This window comes from Panthera tigris, chromosome C1 (genome assembly GCF_018350195.1).
Source record: "Panthera tigris isolate Pti1 chromosome C1, P.tigris_Pti1_mat1.1, whole genome shotgun sequence".
Classification (NCBI taxonomy): Eukaryota; Metazoa; Chordata; class Mammalia; order Carnivora; family Felidae; genus Panthera; species Panthera tigris.
Window position 1 is genome coordinate 50,752,276 of NC_056667.1, and position 20,677 is coordinate 50,772,952.

Sequence of the window (20,677 nt, forward strand, 5' to 3'; positions counted from 1 at the left end):
GAAAGGAGTAAACGGGAGAAAATGAGGCGTGGAAGGGCTGAGGAAGGAGCCTCAGCGCTACCGTATACGGTTGAGAATACGCTGTTATCCACGACAGCGCTGGTTTCTATTGGATGGTCCCGGGGCTGGGGCTGCGATTCCGATCAGAAAGCCCAGGCACCGAGCACCAAGCACACCGGTCAGCCATTTTCCGAAACTAGTCTCCCTAGTAACCCCGCCCGAATGTGTACGCAAGAAAGGGGGGCGGGACTTATTGTGAGGGCCTCACTCCGGAAACCGCACCCGCGGAGGCGTCCCACCGTCAAGGATTCACAAAACGCGGAGCGAGATTTAACAGTCGGCAGCGAAAGCGCGCACTCGAACGCCAATGAGAGCGGAAGGAGGGGACCGCTCCTGAAGGGTACTCTGCATATCCAGCAATGATTGGTGGAGTCCTCCTGTCTTCTTTTTGGTATTGGCTGGACTTCCTCCGCCCACCCACTTGCTTTTGTCTAGGTACTTCTGATTGGCTCCTTCAGCGTGGTGGTGGGAGACAAGGTTTGGGGGATTGCTCATCGCAGATTGGTGGATTTGAGCACCTAGCGTCGTCTTCCCGAGGAAGGAGTCCGTCCCATCTTCTCTCTGTCCCGTCTCCCGACCCGTACGCCTTTCCTCAACTCGCGCGCACGAATGGTTAAAAAAAAAAAAAAAAAAAAAAAGGGTGTGAGGCTCGAGCCCGCCAGCCAGGCCTCCAGCACCTAGCGCGCGCCCTCAGCGAGGACCCGCGCGAGCTGCCCCTGACGCTGCCTGCGCTGTTTGAAACTGCAGAACCCGTTAGGATCTTGGGAAAACTACCGTTCCAGCTGGTTCCGGACCCCGTGCGTGGCAGGGGGGCGAGTGGCGGTCGCGAGGCGGCTCTTGCCTTTCGCGTCCCTGCAGCGTGGAGACTAGAACTGGCACTTTCGAAGGACGCCACCTCCAATCGCAGTGCTGGCGCGGGCGGAGGCTAAAACACGGGGGTCCTGAGACTGAGGAAAACGCGCCAAGTTCCCCTCGGTGGTGGAGTGGGAAAGACCCTAGCGGTTCAGGCGCTTGGCGAGCGGGACTACTTCTGGCGCGCCTCGCCATCCCGGGGCGGGGGAGGGCGGGGGCGGGCGCCGCTCCGGGGATGTAGTTGGTGCCGGCGCAGGGCAGGACCGAGCGGCAGCCCGGGTTCCCGCTCTTGAGAGCGAATGGTCACTCCCCTGCGGGGAGGGCAATCCGGGCAGCTTTTCCTTGGGTCGGGGCCCCCGCGGGCTCGGGGCAGGGGCTCACCTGTCGCACCCACATACATCCCGGCTGGACTCGGGGCGTCACCGCCGCGGACCGTGCTTTGGGCCATGACCAGGTAAGGAGGGCCTGGGGAGGAGAGGCCGGTGCCTGGGCGCCGAGACAAGTTCGGCCGGCCCCCAAGGGGGTCGCCCTAGGACCCCGGCGTCGGATCCGCGGGGGGGTGTGGGGGGGGGTGACGCCGGGACCGCTTCGCTGCTGCGCCCTTGCGGAGCTGCCAGTCGAGCCCTCTGGGCACCGGTGGCAGGGAGGGGCGCCCCTCCTGCCGCCGCGGGGATACGGGGAGGCAGGTGCGGGCTGGGCGTCAATAGGCCGATTCCGCGGGCGAGGGGCCCGGAGCTGCGGTGCGGGCCGGAGTCGCCACCGGCCAGCCTCCCGCAGGACCCAGGGCTGTGTCTGACCGGCACGGACGGCAGCACAGCCTCGCCTTTTCACTTTTCGTTCCTAGAGGTGCGGCGTAGGGAGAGCATGTTTTCACTCACGTTGTCCGGTGTCGGGAATTGCTAAATTTTATCGCGCACTGTAACTTAATTTTTCCAGAAGTATTTAGAAAGCCACGTGTTTTTAAGCCTTTGTCGAGGATGTTATCCTTGTTTTACGTTTTTCGTGAAAAACTGGCATTGAGTGCTGTCTTATAAAGGGAAGAACTTGAAACTAGTGGGACTGAATGTTCATATTGTCATTTGTTCAAGAGTATCTAATGTTCGCTTTATTGTGTTTTCTGTGACATTTGATTTAGACTTCTAGGAGAAACGTTTTAGTTTTTCCAGTAATAAAGCCAGGAGTGAGAAATGGTGTAAGATACGGCATCTGGTAAAAATGTGGTATTTTCAGCAACGTTAAATGGTTAGTGATTTGAGGGAGCCAGGAGGGTTTAATTGCTTAGGATCTATCCGTTATTTCAACTGCTTGGTCGTTTTTTCTTCTACTTATTTAAGTCCGGTTACTACTCGGTGTCTTAGAGAATCCACTTTACATCATTTATAAGAATTGGCTCCCAGGAAAAATCTTTTACGAGAATCATTAATGCTTAGAGATCCCTGACAACTTCGCGTAGGCTGGTTTGTCGTTCGTGATAGCTTTCCATCAGTAGCAATAAGTGGCTAGGAGGGTAAATTGAGTTGGGGAGGGGGATGGGGAAATTGGTCAACTTTGCAGTTACTCCTGAGTTTAGTCTCAAAAGTGTGGTTTCACAACCGAGTTCAATGTTGCGAATTCCCAGATCAGAGACAGTGGAGTGAAATGCTTGTTAGTAAAGATGGAGTTTGAATTTTGTTAGTTTCTCTGTTCATCCTATTACTGTGTCTGTATTGCGATCATTGCTGAGGTTTTGTGCTCTAATACCCCAGATAATTCCCTCTCCCCTCCCCCCGATATCTTAAGAAAATAGGACGTGTGTATAAAATAAATACCACAAATACTGCTGGGGGGGTTTTCATCCAAAAGTTTTAACAGTGAAAAAAGTTTTAAAAAGGTAAAATCTTTTTTTCTACTCAAGGGAGCATTTAACAAAATTTATAGTTTAAAAGAAGTTTTGGAAAATCAGTATATTGTGTCTAGTCAGTAACAGTTTGGTAGCACAAAGTGCAGCAGTTCTTTGCACCATTTTCTCAACTTTGCATCTTTTATTTTCACTCAAATTTTTAGGTATAATTGAAAACCAGATCTATGCCTTTGCTTGTATCCAAATTATATTTTTTTATTGGAGTACAGTTGACACACAATGTTACATTAGTTTCTGGTGTACAACATAGTGACTTGTGCAAGTTACATTTTATATAATCTTTTTTAGAGACTATTTCATGTATTCATATTAATAACTAGAAAAGGCTTTGGAGGGAGGACTCCTTCACTTCCAGCACTCTTAATTTCCCATTCATCCCTTTCTTTTTTACCTCGTGCTTTAGAATTAGAGATGGTTGTTGCTCAATGTTTTCCGAATGAATAAATTAAAATAAAAATTAACTTCTTAGTCAATACTGCTTTACCATAGGTCTACTCAAATGGGGGTATTTTGTGGTGTGACCCTTAATCTCGTAGGCTAATAAATAATAAAAGTTCAGTATCTGATATTTTTGTTTAAGAAAGCTAAGGACAAATGACAAGCTCCTTCGTTTAAGCAATAAACATTGAGTGCCTGTTATTGATCAAGCATTGGGTTTTCAAATGTGAAGATCTAATTGGTACCATTCCTTGGTAATTTTCAAAATTTAATGATCTTACTGCCTACAGCTGATAATTGAAAATAATGAAACCTTTTCTGTGATTAACAGATATGATTGGTGATTACAACATCCTTGTATAAGTTAATTCTTGTCAACTCCTTGGGATTTGAAGAGAAAATGCCTGGTGTCATACCTAGTGAAAGTAATGGGCTTTCAAAAGGTAGCCCATCCAAAAAAAATAGACTTTCCTTGAAGTTTTTTCAGAAAAAGGAAACTAAGAGAGCCTTGGATTTCACAGATTCTCAAGAAAATGAAGAAAAAGCTTCTGAATATAGAGGATCTGAAATGTATGTATCTTAAGTATATTTCGGTACTTTTAAAATTCCGTATCAGTGAAGAAGCAGTGAACTTTGATATCTCCATTCTGATCTGATAGTCTATGGAGGCAAAAACACACAGCAGTGAGACAAACCTAGCAGTGTATAGTAGAAACAGCAAAACTGTAAATAATCATCCAAAAAAGGGGGGGGGGGCGCCTGGGTGGCTCAGTCGGTTAGGCATCCGACTTCGGCTCAGGTCATGATCTCACAGTGCATAGTGCACGAGTTCGAGCCCCGTGTGTTGGGCTCTGTGCTGACAGCTCAGAGCCTGGAGCCTGCTTTAGATTCTGTGTCTCCCTCTCTCTCTGCCCCTCCCCGGCTCGCTCTCCCTGTCTCTCAAAAAATGAAATGTTAAAAAAAAATTTAGAAACAGCAAAACTGGCTGGCTCAGCACAGGATCACATCCATAATGTTAACCCATTAACATTGATGGTCAGCCAGTTAGATTGACTTGGAGAAATATTTGTTGGCTAAAATTATTTTTCAATTTAAACTTATTTGTAATGTAACACATTCTGTGTAAGGGTAAAGAAATAACGTGATTTGGGGTGTTTTTTTTTTTTTTTTTTTTGGTTCAGAAGACTTGACAACCTAGTGTATGAATTATCAAACCTATCGGCATGTAGTTGCCAATAAGATAAAAATAAATCTTTTGGTGCAAATCCTTTAGTGATTGAAATCTGAACAAAATGGAATGCTTACGTATAGTTGTAATTAGAGTCTATACTAGCTCGCTATTCAACAAATAGGTACACTGCTATATGACTAAAATGGGTTTGGTCCCATGTGTAATTTCCTAATATTTCCCAGTAATCAGTTTAGGAGATGTGAACCTTATGTTTACCAGCATTCATGCCTATAAACACTTTGAGGTGCCAGGGTAGTAGCTAGCTGCTATAAAATAAAAATTCTGTGAGGACCTACTATTTGTTAAAATAAGGTAAAAGAATAACTTGAACAATTTGTTTTAAAGTGAAGGACAACTGTGTAATTCTCTTTATCTACTCTTTCCTTTTACCAGAACCTGACCTCTTAGGTGATGCATCCTCTCCTAGATATTGTCATAGCTTATTTCCAGGTTTCTGTTCAGAGTTAGACTACTTTTATTTTTTTTTATTTTTTATTTTATTTATTTATTTATTTATTTTTGGGACAGAGAGAGACAGAGCATGAACGGGGGAGGGGCAGAGAGAGAGGGAGACACAGAATCGGAAACAGGCTCCAGGCTCCAAGCCATCAGCCCAGAGCCTGACGCAGGGCTCGAACTCACGGACCGCGAGATCATGACCTGGCTGAAGTCGGACGCTTAACCGACTGCGCCACCCAGGCGCCCCAGAGTTAGACTACTTTTAAAAATTATGTAGGTTTAACTAATCACAGTACCAGTCCCTCAATTTTCTACTCTCTAAAATGGGATTAATAGCTCAGGATGGAATTGAGGCTTGTTGTGTATAATGGTTTTAAAGTGTTTATAAAACTTTTATTCTGAGTATGTAGCAATTTTTGCACCTGTATAGATTTCTTAGAAAAGTGTCACCTGAATAAAATCCATATCTCAGTTCATACAATTTTTGGGAAAAGACTATATCTAAGGAAGTGTTCGTTCCACTTTGTTTCTTTAAGATACTATACTTCATAATACCTCTCTCTGCTTATATTTTATAGTGATCAAGTTGTTCCTGCAGCACAGTCCTCACCTATAAACTGTGAGAAGAGAGAAAACTTGTTACCATTTGTGGGACTGAATAATCTTGGCAATACTTGTTATCTTAATAGTATACTTCAGGTAAGTTGAGGATTTTGCTACATAATAAAGCTTTAGTAGGCAAAGCATGATGTAACATTTAATGTTTGAGAATTTCAGAGTGGAGTATTTTAATTGTCCATATGGTCTTTGACTGTAAATGAACTAGAATGGACTAAAGTAATGATTCTAAATTGCATGTTACCAGCGTCCTTTGGGGTAAGAGAAAGTAATATATTAAATAAAATTGGGCTAGCAAAATTGAATTGACATTGGTTAACTGGAAGATGACAAATCCTTGGTTTTTCTGCCTTATTCCTAGTACTATGGTGATGTGTATTTTAACCTTTGGAACTCTGTTTTATATTGTACTCTTAGAACCCTGCATCTAGCAATATGTGCCTGGGCTCACTGCTTTGCTGCCAGTGAGGGAAGACAGTGAGCTACTATGATGAAATATAAAACAATTTTGACACAGTATTAATTTCAGAATTTTAACTAATGCACATTTAAAAATGCTCTACAGGGGTGCCTGGGTGGCTCAGTCGGTTGTCTGACTTTGGCTCAGGTCATGATCTTGCGGTTCTTGAGTTCAAGCCCCACGTCGGGGTCTGTGCTGACAGCTCAGATTCTATGTTTCCTTCTGTCCCTCCTTCCCTTTTCGCATGCTCTCTCTCAAATAAAAATTTTGAAAAAATTTTTAAAATGCTCTACAAAAAACATAGTACTTTAATGGTTTTAGTTACATTGTTGTTTGTTCAGTAAACACTCAGACAGTCTTACTTTTTATAGGTATTATATTTTTGTCCTGGTTTTAAATCTGGAGTGAAGCACTTATTTAACATTATTTCAAGGAAGAAAGAAGCCCTGAAAGATGAAGCCAATCAAAAAGATAAGGTAAAAAATAAAAGAACAGAAAATATATAAAAAGTAAAGTAATGGAAATTAACTTGCTTAGAAATTAAAAAGTAATAGAAACACAGGATTTGGGAGGAGGATAACAGACTAGTTCTCTGAAATGGAATTTCTTAGTATCCTGTGTTTTTAAGAAAGGCAATTTTTCCATTCTTGTAGGTTAGCTAACTAGGTTATCATCTTTTACAGTGTCTTCTCTTGCCCTCTAATTTATTGCTTACCAATAAACATTGTATATCACAGTCACAGTTTATCATGCCCTTGTATCTCCTGTTATTTATATATTGTGTTTTCAAATTCACTCACAACCTTTGATTTACACAGAAAACCATTATCTTCCCTGTAATTGAAAATAATCAAAAACTCAAAATTGTTTAAAGTTTGTATACCTCTATAGAATTAGTGTTAGAATGAAATTAAATTTAGCAAAGCTAGTATTGTCTAGTGAAACACAAGAAAAGGGGAAGGTACTTAATTTGTTCATAAATAAAAATAATGGTTTGTGTGTTTCTTTCTTGACAGGGAAATTGTAAAGAAGATTCTTTGGCAAGTTATGAACTCATATGCAGTTTACAGTCCTTGATCATTTCAGTTGAACAGCTTCAGGCTAGCTTTCTCTTAAATCCAGAGAAATACACTGATGAACTTGCTACTCAGCCAAGGCGACTGCTTAACACACTCAGGTATTGTGCCTATAATTTTAGGATTCCAACTTAGTAGCTTACTGCTTTCTTTGGGGGAGAGTGATATGGGAACAAATAGGGGGAGTGAAGGGCCAGGAAAATAGAAACTACAGATCCTATACTCACTGGTATCCCAGAGGCTCTGGAAATTAGAAATCTTTTTGTAAGTTTGGTACTAAATTCATTAGATGTGAATTGGTATGAGGCTATTAATAGTCTTTGTTCATTTTTATTTATAATGTGAATACTCACATTTTTAAATAGGAATAGTAATATGTTTAATTATGGGATACTGCCCCTTGGGTTAAAATAAATTTATTACATGCCATATGTATTTTTTTAATCTGAAAATTAGTGAATTCTCAGATTTGGTCCTAAGAGATTTCAGACTAGGAATTGTAGGTTTTTAGTCAAAATATATTATGCATAAGAACTATGAATACCAAATATTCCAGTTTTGTTGTATGTGTTTGCATAACTATTAGGTCACTGGATTAGATTTTTTTTGTATTGTCTTAAATGAAACATTATCCAATATATAAATAGCCTTACCTAATGTTACAGGGTAAATCTTAAAACTAAGTAACTTTTTAAAGAATAGACCTAGGTGAGGGGTGCCTGGCTTAGTTGGTAGAGCACGTGACTCTTGATCTCAGAGTTGTGAGTTCAAGCCCCACATTGGGTGTAGAGATTACTTAACAGTAAAAAAAAAAATAGACCTAGGTGTAATTGTTATACGTTTGTTAATGGGCAATATAGCATGGTGGCCAACAGCAGGTTTGAATCCTGGCTTTGCATCTCTTTGACCTTGGGCAAGCTACCTTATCTGTAAAATCATGGTGATACAGTACTTACCTTAAAGGGTTATTGTGAGAATTATGTTCTACATCTAATATAAAAAGCATCTTGAATAAACCCTGGTACGTGGTAAACTATACAAATACTAGCTGTTACTAGTATTTGTGATAATGAATATGAGGTAAAATTTGTTTTTATTTTTAATTACAAGTTTAGGTAAGAAGTTTCAAATTAGTTGAATAAATGTTTTCAGGTTTTTAAAATAATTTGATACCCCTGTAAATGAATGAATTTCTCTATAGAAAGGATGTGTTTTTTATATTCTATCTTGAAAACTAGAATAGATGAAATGGAAATTTTTATTTATAGGGAACTCAACCCTATGTATGAAGGATATCTACAGCATGATGCACAGGAAGTATTACAGTGTATTTTGGGAAACATTCAAGAAACATGCCAACTCCTAAAAAAAGAAGAAGTAAAAAATGTGGTAGAATTATCTACTAAGGTAGAAGAAAAACCTCATCAGAAGGAGGAAATGAGTGGTATTAACACCACAGAGATGGACAGTATGAGGCATTCTGAAGACTATAAAGAAAAACTCACAAAAGGAAATGGGAAAAGAAAAAATGACATTGAATTTGGTAACATAAAGAAAAAAATTAAAGCCTCTAAGGAACACCAGTCACTGGAAGAGAACCAGAGACAAACCAGATCAAAAAGGAAAGCTACAGGTGATACATTAGAGATTCCTTCTAAAATAATCCCCAAGTATGTTTCTGAAAATGAAAGTTCAAGACCCTCACAAAAGAAATCAAGAGTTAAAATAAATTGGTTAAAGCCTGCAACTAAGCAACCCAGCATTCTTTCTAAATTCTGTAGTCTGGGGAAAATAACAACAAACCAGGGATCCAAAGGACAGTCGAAAGAAAATGAATATGATCTTGAAGAGGACTTGGGGAAGTGTGAAAATGAAAGCACAACTAATGGTTGTGAACTTGAATCTCCAGGGAATAATGTTAAGTCCGTTAATGTTAATGAAGTTAAGCCCATAAACAAAGGTCAGTATAATTTATTCTTAGACATTGATAGGTAGGATTAACAGCTGCAGAACTGCAGTGTTCTCTTAGATACATGAACAAGATAAATGTGGTTCAAGTTGTAAGAAAATTTTAACACTGTGAACTGTGTGGTGTTTTAACCACTGTGCTCAGATGTGTGTGTATAAATCTCACTAATCTTAAGGTAATGTTAATTTATGGTTTATAAATGAGGGGAATTCCATACATTTTAATGGAAAGAGAATTATTTTACCCCCTCTGTAGTACTAGACAATAAACTCATGAAAGAAATTGCATTTAATGAAATACAATTTTAGAGAACTAAGTAGTTCTACTGTAGTTGAACTGCATAGCTACCTAATTGTGTCCAACTCTCAGAGAAAATGTGTAGTATTGATGTGGTTAATGGTTTTTACCAAAAGTGTCATACTTATTTTGGGGTTGTTTCTATAGGAGTTTCTTTGGGAAGGGACTTAAGGTGACAAAATTGTGACTTTCCTTTTTAGAGACCACAGTAATTCATCTTCAAAACGATCTTTACAGGGAATTTATGTATCATGAATAAGACACCTCTTAATGTTAATAAGCAAGTTTAGATCTAAAAGTCAGCTTTTTATTCATGATACACTTGAAACAATATTGGTTATTTGGGCTACGCTGAGCTGAAAATTTTTCCTATTTTTGTTTTAGGTGCAGAGCAAATTGGTTTTGAGCTAGTAGAGAAATTATTTCAAGGTCAGCTGGTATTAAGGACTCGTTGCTTAGAATGTGAAAGTTTAACAGAAAGAAGAGAAGATTTTCAGGACATCAGTGTGCCAGTACAAGAAGATGAGCTTTCCAAAGTAGAGGAGAGTTCTGAAAGTAAGCAAAATTGGAGTCTTGTATGGATGATAGAATAAGTAGTTTTCGTCAACAAAACACAGTCTAATAATAGCTTGTATAATTACTGGGAAAAAAAATAGTGTCTCTGGTATAATAAAATCTTTCTGCTCATATAGATTCACTTGTTAATAATTAACATTTAGAAGATTATGGTATCTTTATTTTGATGTGTAGAGTATGTTATGGGAAGTGAAATGCTTTATTAAGTTTTAGATATCTCAGTCTTAGAGCTACAGAGGATATTTTTGTTCACAATATTTGAGCCAGTATTTTGTCTAGTATAAAAGGACAAGAAGTAGGGAAACGTTATGGGAAGTGATCCTGAGACTGGCTTGTTCAGATATCGGAAGTTAGCCATTAAAGTGTAAACTAAAAAGTCTGTCTTAACATTGAATCAGAGACTAGGTTATCATCATTTTGCTGGCCCTGTCACCTAAATACTTTGTATTTGACCAGCCAAGTATAAGTATTTAAAAGATATGTGTCCTGTTGAGGATGATAAACTTAAGTTTCTGAAACTAAAATGTCTTTATTGTTTGGGAAGGATTAGTCAAATGAAATTGCATGCTAATTTTGAACATGGAACTTGTTTAATTTTTAAATGTCTGAGAGGTTTTTCATTTGTGAGTGAAAGGATTCTCTTATGTAGTTTCTCCAGAGCCAAAAACAGAAATGAAGACCCTGAGATGGGCAATTTCACAGTTTGCTTCAGTGGAGAGGATTGTAGGAGAAGATAAATATTTCTGTGAAAATTGCCATCATTATACTGAAGCCGAACGAAGTCTTTTGTTTGACAAAATGCCTGAAGTTATAACTATTCATTTGAAGTGCTTTGCTGCTAGTGGCTTGGAGTGAGTATTATAAATAAAAGCTATATGAAAAAAAATGAGCTGCTATAAGTTTTGTTCAAAATACTATAATAGTAACAAAATAGTGTAATAGCATAATATAAAGATAACCTTAGAAAAGTTTGTTATTAAGTTTACTTGTAAAAATGCATCAATATAAATCCTTTTGGTATGAATACATAGTCTAGGGTTCTTCCCATATCTTTTAATCTTCGTTCCTTACTAGATACAGTTTCAAGTTGAAGTGATTAAAGCAGGAAACAGATCTTGTATACATCAAGGTTTTTTGAGGGGTGAAAAAGGCAAAATTATATTTAAGGTAAGCCAAGAATCCAACTAGTCTTTGAAGAAAATTCAAGTATCTTTGTGACATGTATACATGTCATTGTAGATTTTATTCCGTCCCATATTAACGAATCGTTTGAAGTTAGCACGGGAGCCTCCAGTAGCTCTCTACACACTTTATTATTACAGAAGAAGACATACAGTGTTTTCTTTCAGTGGATTTTTTCTTTGCTGTTTATTTTTATTCCCCAAATCTTGGTAGAGATGACTGTCACATTAAAATTACTCTCTAAAGGATTTTGAAGTTAAATGGCATTTAAAACACTGGCTTTCTCATTGTACAAAATTAGGAAAGTTAAAGGGGCACCTTGGTGGCCCAGTCGGTTAAGTTATGCATCTGACTCTTGATTTTGGCTCAGGTCATGAGCTCACAGTTTGTGAGTTTGAGCCCCATGTTGACAGGGACTCTGTCTCCCTCTCTCTCTGCCCCTCCCTCTGGTGCTATCTCATAAATAAACATTAACTTTTAAAAAATTAGGAAAGTAAATAAAAGGGAGCATGCCATATATTCTTCATAGAAACTGCTGAATATTAGCACTTCAGTATTTCTTGTGTGCACTAAACATTAAGGATTCATTCAGACTTCTACTTGGTTTCACATTTGGATGTCAAACTGAATGTGTAAAGTGGAATTGCAGAAAACTTTTTCTTTTTTCCTTCCAAAGGTTTGATTGCTATGGTGGTGGACTTTCCAAGATCAACACTCCTTTACTGACACCTCTTAAACTGTCACTAGAAGAATGGAGCACAAAGCCAACCAACGACAGCTATGGGTTATTTGCAGTTGTGATGCACAGTGGCATTACCATCAGTAGTGGGCATTACACTGCTTCTGTTAAAGTCACTGACCTTAACAGTTTAGAACTAGATAAGGGAAATTTTGTGATTGACCAAATGTGTGAAATAGGTAAACCAGAACCATTGAATGAGGAGGAAGCAAGGGATGTGGTTGAAAATTATGATGAAGAAATGTCAATTAGAGTCAGTGGAAATACACAGCCAAGCAAAGTTCTGAACAAAAAAAATGTAGAAGCTATTGGACTTCTTGGAGGACAAAAGAGCAAAGCAGATTATGAGCTATACAACAAAGCATCTAATCCTGATAAAGTTGCCAATACAGCATTTGCTGAAAACAGAAATTCTGAGACTAACAGTACTAATGGGACTCATGAATTTGATACAAACAAGGAATCCAGTGACCAAGCAGGCCTTAACTTTAGTGGATTTGAGAACAAAATTTCATATGTAGTGCAAAGTTTAAAGGAGTATGAGGGAAAGTGGTTACTTTTTGATGATTCTGAAGTGAAAGTTACTGAAGAGAAGGACTTTCTGAATTCTCTTTCTCCTTCTACATCTCCTACATCTACTCCTTACTTGCTATTTTATAAGAAATTATAGAGTATTTTCCTTATGTATATATTAAACAGACCTGGACAAAAGCTGGTAAAGTTGATTACATCAAAGAGTCTAGCTTATCTTTTGAAGCTATTGGATATTATTGGTCTCTCTAAAGTTTTTATATAAATAGTGAAATTTGAATTACTGAAAACCATGTTAATTTTTAGAATTCATTTCCCATAGTAGAGACTAGTGATGCATTAGCTTCTGGGAACAAACTTGTATAGGTTCTTAATTGAATTATCCAAATGGAAGCATTTAAACACTTTTGAATTCACACCTATCTTTTGTGTTTGCTTTTTAAAATAAAGTGCTTGTATTTGTATCTCCATATTTTGGAGTAATTATCTATATGATGTTTATAGGTCCTGTGGGTTTCCAGCTAAGAAGAAGAATCTCATTTCAGTACCTTTAGTTTTTTAAGTCATGAAGCCAGATCTTTAATGGGCTGTATTTAGAGGCACAAAGTCTGGAATATGTGTGTATTCACAGTAGTGTACATTTTGTGCCTTGAATCACTTTGAAAAGTGTCTCAGAAAACCTGGACAGCCAATCCCCCTTCTATCTTGAGAAGAATTTTATATGTATTTATGAAAATGATTCTGTATTCTAGTAAATCTTTTTGGGCATGGACTAATTTGTATCTCTTCATAGTCATATTCTGCACGATCTGTATATAGTATATCAAATTTAGAGGTGTGTGACCTTAAATTTAACTTTTTTTAAAAACTGGGAGGTCAATAAAATTTAAACTGCTTAACAACTACATGTACAACTGCTCATATTTGTTTTGCATATTTTTTGCTATAATATAGTGGCGTTCTCTTGAGAATATGTACGTATAATATATATGTGTATATATACACACATACCTAGAAGAGAATAAACATGCATAATTACCTTTAATAATAGTTGGAGGTGAAGAGATTTTTCAAATAGGAGAAACTTAGTCCATCCAAGTTGTCATACTTAAAAGAGGTTTATAGTAAAAATTGTTGCATTCTTGGTTGCCCTTTAAAGTAGACATACTTTATGGAATCCGTAAGATGAGGCTTTGGGCACACACAAAAATGTGGTTAAATTTTCATGTTAAATGTATATTAAATTGGCAAATGATCAGTTACCTTATGACTTGCTAAGACATTAAAAACCATTCTAAAAAATACACAAATACTATTAGAATAACACTTTGATACCCCCATTTCAAGTACCAATAAATTAGTCACAGTTAAATCATGTCTCAACATTCTTCCACAAGATGGTGTGTTACAAAAAGTCATGGTTCTCCCCTCACTCTACATTCAGAATCACTAATGGAACTTTTTAAAAGAAACACCCCTGAACACTACTCATAAGCTTCTGATAGAGTAGTTCTAGGACAGAGCCTGGGCCTCTCACACTCCAGAGACAGTTAATGTTAAGAACTACTGGTACGAGTTCTTGATACGAGAACGTTTTAAGAAAACTGAAGTATATGGAGGGTTGGGATGTGTTCAGTATCGTATCAGTGTTCTCGGAGGAAGTCTCTTCTTCAATCAGAAAATAGTGTTGCATGACAGTTAAATCATAGGAATTTTAGGGTTCTTGATACTGTCACTGAGATTCATGTGAAACACTTTAAACTCTTCCATAATATAACTTAATGAGAAATGACCTACAGGTTATTTAATATTCTTTCCCTTATGTATACCTTCCCCGTCCCTTGCCCTAAAGATGAGAGTATTTGTTACCTTAGTTTTAACGAATTTCCATTCTTGACTCCTGGGCTTTACTTATTGTGCATGTGGATCCTCTGTCCTCAAATGTATTTCTGAGGTTATGCCTTTCTGACTCCTTTAGTTCACAACCCTTTTGGCCCAACACTGTTGACTCACCTGAAAAATCTTTTTGTGATTCAGGCTTTGAATTGGTGTAGACAAGATGAATGTGACATAATATTGCCAGTTATAAAGGTAAACTGGAGGAAGGATGTCAACCATCTCCTATGCTCTCAGGAGAAGTAGACATTTTTTGAGATCTTGTTTCAACATCGACTAAAGAATAAAGGCACTGTATTTGATCAGTTTTTAAGTGATTCATGTCAATGGTCTATGGATCAAAGGGATAGATTTAAAATGTCTTTCTGTAAGATATATAACGACACAAAGAAAAACACATCGTTCAAAACACTCCTCAGAAAATCATTAATCGGTAGTTTCTTGGATAAACCTGGCAAGTAATTGAAAATAAATATTCTCCAAAAAAATTTTTGCCTAGTTTTTCATGTCCTATATTTTAAATTAGTTCTTAATTTAACTAAAACTGCTAATTTTACTTTTTACATATACTTCGTAAAATCTATACAAGTGTTAAAAAATATAACTTCTCATTCCTCTGGTAGATTAAAATCAAACACTAGCTCTCTGTCATTTTTATGGTGATCTAAGACAGCTTTAAAGCAGATTTCTGACTTACCAGTATAGCTCACTAGACTTATGAAAAGACCAGCTTGTTTATCTGAAACACAGGAATCTTCCATGTTAATTGCTGAGAGTCATGAAGTGCATACTTCTATCAGATTTGAGGATTAAAGATTTACTGTCACTGGTAGCAGCTATCCCAGTTTTTAATCATTATTTATAGACAAAAGTTTCATCAGAGAAACTTATTTCTGCAATTTGTTCTAAATCCCTTTTTTGAGTATCTAAATGGAAAATAACTTAGAAACCAGTTTTAAAATTTCACAAACCACTTATCAATATCTGTCTCTACCCATCCATTTATTTAACTTGGGGCTCTGGCCTATAAAAGGTCAATTTCATTTCATTTTTACTTTGCTAGTTTTGGAACAAGTTCTTGTATCAACTCAAGATTCTCTGCTTTTGTCAACAAAAATTTTTGAAGTCTCAGTAAAATTAGTGTAAACGTTCACATATTTAATAGTACCTTTAAAATAAGCATTACTACATTTAAAATGGTTCCAAAATGAATCTATAAATGGTAATATAAATTAAAAAATACAAACTTAAAGTAAATAAATTTAACATTAGCTATGGTATAAATAATAGTAAATGTATAGTGAGTCATTACTTTTGAGTCTTTAAAAAAAAGATAACAGCATATTACCAGAACATGAGAAACCATGGCCATGATTCTCAAACTTCAGTGATCTACATTTGATAATGTTTTGGCCACTGCATTCTTCAATGAGTAGTAAATTAATGCTAGAATTTCCAAGTCCCAAGTCTTGTCTTTCAATAGATCTTAACTTCTTTCCACACTCAATGTTGAATACATGGCTCTTTTCAAATGAGTAAGACAAGTGCATTTATTTCAAAGATCCATTTTGCGCAGGCTCATCCGACTGAAGGAATCTCTGGAGAGAAAATGAAGGGATACAAGTAAACGATTTTCGTATATTCCTTTAAAATATGCTTTACGGTACTTCTTTCTGCCAGAGTTACCTCAAAGTTTTATCATCCAAAACTTAAAAATGTTTTTTTTGGCCAAGGTCTTTTTTTTTTTTTTTTTTACTGTTTATTTTTGAGAGAGACAGCACAAGTGAGGGAGGGAGAGAGAGAGAGACACAGAATCCGAAGCCGTCTCCAGGCTTCGAGCTGTCTGGGGTTCCAGCCCACCAACCCTAAGACCTGAGCCGAAGTCAGACACTTAACTGACTGAGCCATCCAGGTGCCCTTGTCATCAAAGTTAACTTTCAAGTTATGTGTTCATCCTATACATTCTGCCTTATATATTCTAATTTATAAACACCGCTACAAAGTATATTACAGTAACCACTTTGCCAAATCCACTGATCTTTATTCGTTTTTCCAATAAGTGTATTAGATATTGTGATAAGACGGGAACTAATGGGAGAGATTTCAGAAAAAGATTTGGGATTATTAAAAGGGAAAAAGGGCAGGTGTTTCTTATTTAAAATGTTAAATTCCAAGAATTCAGTGGTTCTTAAACTTCTGGGTTTTAGGTCTTTACACTTAAAAATCGAGGGTTGTTTATGTGGGTTCTAAATTGATATTTACCATATTAGAAATTAAAATTAAGAAAATTTTAAATTATTACTTTACAAGATAACCCATTACATGTTACTATAAATAGCATTGTTTATTAAAAATAACGTAAGAATGTTAGAAGAATGGCATTCTTCTAATGTCTGGCTTATTAAAAGGCTAGATTTTCATATCTGCTTCTGCATTCAATCTTTTACAATATCACATTGCATGTAGTCTCTGGAAAACTCCACTATACTCATGAAAGAATGAGAGTGAAAAAAGTATTTGTTACTAATATGAAATTAGTTTTGATTTAGGAACCTCAAAGCATCTCAGGAACCCACCCCCTTCTTTGTGTTCTAGATCACACTTTGGGAACCACTATCTTAATATCTTTTAAGCCTACTGCACAATAATGTTCCAGATTCTGTTAATCAGCAAAATAAATTCAAGTTCTATGGAAATGCTATTTTCTAAGTTCTGAAGAAATTAAGAGTGAAGAGAATATTCTTCAATACCTCTTAATGTATTTTATCTGAAACTGGTTTCTTTTGTTTATCCTTCCTGCCATCAGGGTTTACCCTGAGGCTTATGATCTCCATGAAAGAAGAGGGCAGGTACAAAAAGATCATGTTCAGCTTTGAATCTCAAAGCTTGGTTGTTTGGTTCTGTGGAAAATAGCAGTCTTGAAAGCTAGACACTGCTCACCACACCAGCATCCCCAAAAAGCGTCCCCCCCCCCCCCCCCCCCGGCAAAACTGCCTGCAAACATTTAAAAAAGCCTGGGGGACTGACCATAATAGATGGCAGAGGAAGGCAAAACTCAGGATTATGGTGTGAAGGGGAAAGCTCCTTCAGATAGAAAGGACACAATGTTTCCACTGAAATGGGCTACAGATTTGAAGAAAGCAAGACTAGCCTTAGCAAACGGCATGACTATGTGAGGGACCCAGCACTCTCTTCCCAGGACCTTAGACCGAGGAGTTTAATAATAGTTGACGTGGGTCGAGGCAACAAGAAGGCAACAATTCCAAAAAGATAGGGGATGGGGGGAGCACAAAGTAAAGGGGACTGGTGCTGCTTCCCACTAAGAATTTCAAGAGGAAACAGATCAGTATAAGATGGTGGATGCAAAATATATTTTGCCAGAGATAGGATTTTAAGAAGGCCGGCTTTGGATCCTCTGTCCCCCATCCCCTCCCCGACCCTCCCACGCTTTCTTTCTCTCTCTCTCTCAAATAAATAAAAACTTTAAAAAGACCCCCCCCCCCCCCCCTTCCTCTGTTATTGTAGAGCTACAACAATGCTCCATGTCGGGGACATGACATGCAGGCACTTAGTAGACATTCTTTGATTTTTTTTTTTTTTTCCAGAGGTCTAGATGTAAAAATATATTGGATCACTGAAGAACAGGGACAAATTCCCAGATGATCAAATAGCTAGTTTGACTTAGCTGTATGTATTTATACCAAAACATTGTTTTCACATAAGCAACTTCAGAGGCCTTCCAGATATTAACTAAGTACAGTTTAAGAGCTTTACTGTTATCAGTTCAAAGAAAAGGGTGGTCAAGTATTGATGCCACAATAATTCAATAGTTGTATGTATATTTGGATTTCAAAAGGCAAAACAAGGGCAGTTAACATGCCATGTCCAGAATTCAGGTGCTAAAAAAGTAAAATGTTAAAGCACTACATGCCTAAAATTTAATTTCCATTAACAACCTCTTAAAGGTAGGTATTATTTTATTTGTCACAATTTGTGGAGAAAAATACTGAAACCCTCTCAATATTCCATGGGGTCACCTGTTTTAAAGATAATTTTTTAAATTTATTTTTGAGAGAGAGAAAGAGAGAGAGCATGAGCGGGTGAGGGCAGAGACAGAGAGACAGAATCTGAAGTAGGCTCCAGGCTCTGAACTGTCAGCACAGAGCCTGACACGGGGCTCGAACTCATGAACCATGAGATCATGACCTGAGCTGAAGTCAGATGCTTAACCAGCTGAGCCACCCAGGTGCCCCAGGTCACCAGTTCTAATATAACCTAGAAGAACATACTGTATACTATTTACTGTTAGGGCTGAGGAAAATTAATTACCCAGTTCCTGGTACATTCTACTTAATTCTCCCATGAAAATAACAAAGTGTAACAGGACTTTAAAAGAAATAGTCTTAGGAGGTCAGACTTAGATGTTGTATCTTGGTTAGTATGTGTGCCTAACACAACTTTATTATTCTCAAATTACAGAACTGACTTCTATTATGAGGGTTATTCACAATAGGCTACTTTAACTTGTTAGGTCTCAAGAGACAATATCTGAAACCATGTAATAAAGTTACACTAATTCATTATTAAAACAATTCAAGCAGATTTCATTTTCCTGAAGATATCCAAAATAATAGAAAATAAATAAGCATACCTGTGGCAGGTGACAGGTAATACTGCCTTGTATAACTGAGGGATCTTTCGGTTTATCAGAGGCTGTAAGGCCTCTTTAAGGCGATGATAGTTTCTCTCCAGTTCCCTTTGATACTCCTTTTGATCTGGCCCAATTAAGCTCTTATTTTTTCTTAATGCATCCTCACACCTAGGAAAAACAGTGTGTTATCAAAAGATTTCTTCTGGCATAGTTTGAGGGCTTGATGCTATTATACATACTCGCCATGATAAGGTCAGTTTTTCGGTTGAATATTAAATATCCTCTCTTGCTTTGGGTTTAAGGCAGGGAACAGATGATCAACTAGAGTTCTTTTTTTTTTCTCTTACCATTTTATTTATTTTTTAAATTTACATCCAAGTTAGTTAGCATACAGTGCAACAATGATTTTAGGAGTATCAACGTGAGTTCTTTTAAACTCTACCATTCAGTTTTCATTTAATTGAAAATTATATATTTCTTAATGTTAAATCTTAAGTCATTTTTCTCCACATCACCGCTAGACTAAAAGCTCTTTAAGGGATTCAACCCCCCTCATTTATGTAGCAACAATGGCTTCTGGCACCGTGGTTTGACAGTATTCAAATAACTTTCTTAAATGAATAGTTCTTGATAATAATCCTTTGTCCAGTTTATTTTAGATATTTAAGAAAACGTATCTGGACCCTAACATATCAATATAGTAGGATGTTAAACAATGTACACATATCATTACTGGCAGAATTGTAGCTAAGTGATGTTTCAGAGGAGAATGTGTAGCTTCAAATGCTTATATATTTTTTTTAAAAAGGCTAAAAGGGAAGAGTTAAGAAACTCAAAAAAAAAAAACCAAAACAAAAAAAAAACAAACCTGGAACAAACTCGAAGTCAACTCACAATCCGCCCACACAGAAAACAACCTGCAAATTCTACTACACATCCTAAGGATAGATAATTCCACTGTAACAATTATTCTACAGTAGAAAGGGGGAAAAGACGTATTTCTGAGAAGAGTTTCCAACTCCCGTTTCAAGGCTGGGATATCAAAACCTAATTGGGACTCTAAAGGAAAAAGTGTAATCTCACCCATAAACACAGCTGCAAAACTCCTGAACAAGACAACAGGGAACTATTCTTCTAATATGTCACACATCCAAGCTCCCTACACTCCTTTGATAAAAATTTTAAGTTTGTCATGATGAAAATGCAGCATAACAAATAGGTGGGAACTTCTTTAACCTAAGTATCTAAAAAAAAAAAAAACCTGAAGAAAACACTATACTCAATGGTGAACATTCTTTCCTTTTAGATCAGGAACAAGAAAGTGATACTATTCAACATAGTACTGGAGGTCCTAAACATTACTGTGAAAAGGGAAAAAAAGATTCTTTTTAGAATTAACAAGTGAGTTTGGCAACATCCTCATGTAAAACTATAAAATTCAACTGCACTCTGTATACCAGCAAACATAATATAATTCTAATGATACCATTCACAAAAGCATAAAAGTGTGAAATACCAAGAAATAAAACAAGATACAGAAGGCCTCTATAGAAAATTAAAATATTAATAAAACAAAAGAGAACTATATCATATCTATGGACTGGAAAGAGTCCGGTTATAATAAAGAAGTTCAACTCTGTCAACTTATCTACAGACTCAGATTATTAGTTGGGGGGGGGGGAGGGTGGTAGTGGGAATGATAATTTGATTCTCTAATCTACATCAAAAGGAAAAGAGCCAAA

General features: G+C 37.3%; 2 protein-coding genes and 1 long non-coding RNA gene across 12 annotated transcripts in view; 1 reads left to right on the forward strand and 2 right to left on the reverse strand.

Moving 5' to 3' along the window:
* Positions 1–295: 295 nt before the first annotated feature.
* USP1 (ubiquitin specific peptidase 1) lies at positions 296–13,293 on the forward strand. Of its 3 annotated transcripts, none has more exons than XM_042997436.1 (9): positions 296–495; positions 3,582–3,820; positions 5,519–5,639; positions 6,390–6,494; positions 7,035–7,195; positions 8,363–9,054; positions 9,745–9,915; positions 10,586–10,787; positions 11,795–13,293. In XM_042997436.1, exons 2-9 carry the CDS (start codon positions 3,651–3,653, stop codon positions 12,525–12,527), a joined length of 2,355 nt encoding a protein of 784 aa, XP_042853370.1. In that variant the 5' UTR covers positions 296–495; positions 3,582–3,650; the 3' UTR covers positions 12,528–13,293. The 3 variants fall into 3 exon arrangements, with proteins under 3 accessions (XP_042853370.1, XP_042853371.1, XP_042853368.1); XM_042997437.1 differs by lacking the exon at positions 296–495 and adding an exon at positions 711–1,366 and having other exon boundaries at positions 8,363–8,727; XM_042997434.1 differs by lacking the exon at positions 296–495 and adding an exon at positions 715–1,366.
* Positions 3,736–13,507, reverse strand: LOC122241409. Its single transcript, XR_006221538.1, has 2 exons — positions 13,428–13,507; positions 3,736–3,910 (listed from the first exon to the last, which is right to left on the reverse strand). It is a non-coding gene; the product is annotated as an uncharacterized LOC122241409 (long non-coding RNA).
* Positions 13,508–15,425: 1,918 nt separating this feature from the next.
* Positions 15,426–20,677, reverse strand: part of DOCK7 (dedicator of cytokinesis 7) — a 224,935-nt gene continuing 219,683 nt past the window's right edge. For all 8 annotated transcript variants that reach the window (XM_042997433.1, XM_042997432.1, XM_042997431.1 and 5 more), the window contains 2 exons: positions 18,936–19,103; positions 15,426–15,882 (listed from right to left, as the gene is read on the reverse strand). In XM_042997433.1, the coding sequence (XP_042853367.1) occupies positions 15,840–15,882; positions 18,936–19,103 (211 nt within the window). In that variant the 3' untranslated portion in view covers positions 15,426–15,839. The remainder of the gene's footprint in view (positions 15,883–18,935; positions 19,104–20,677) is intronic.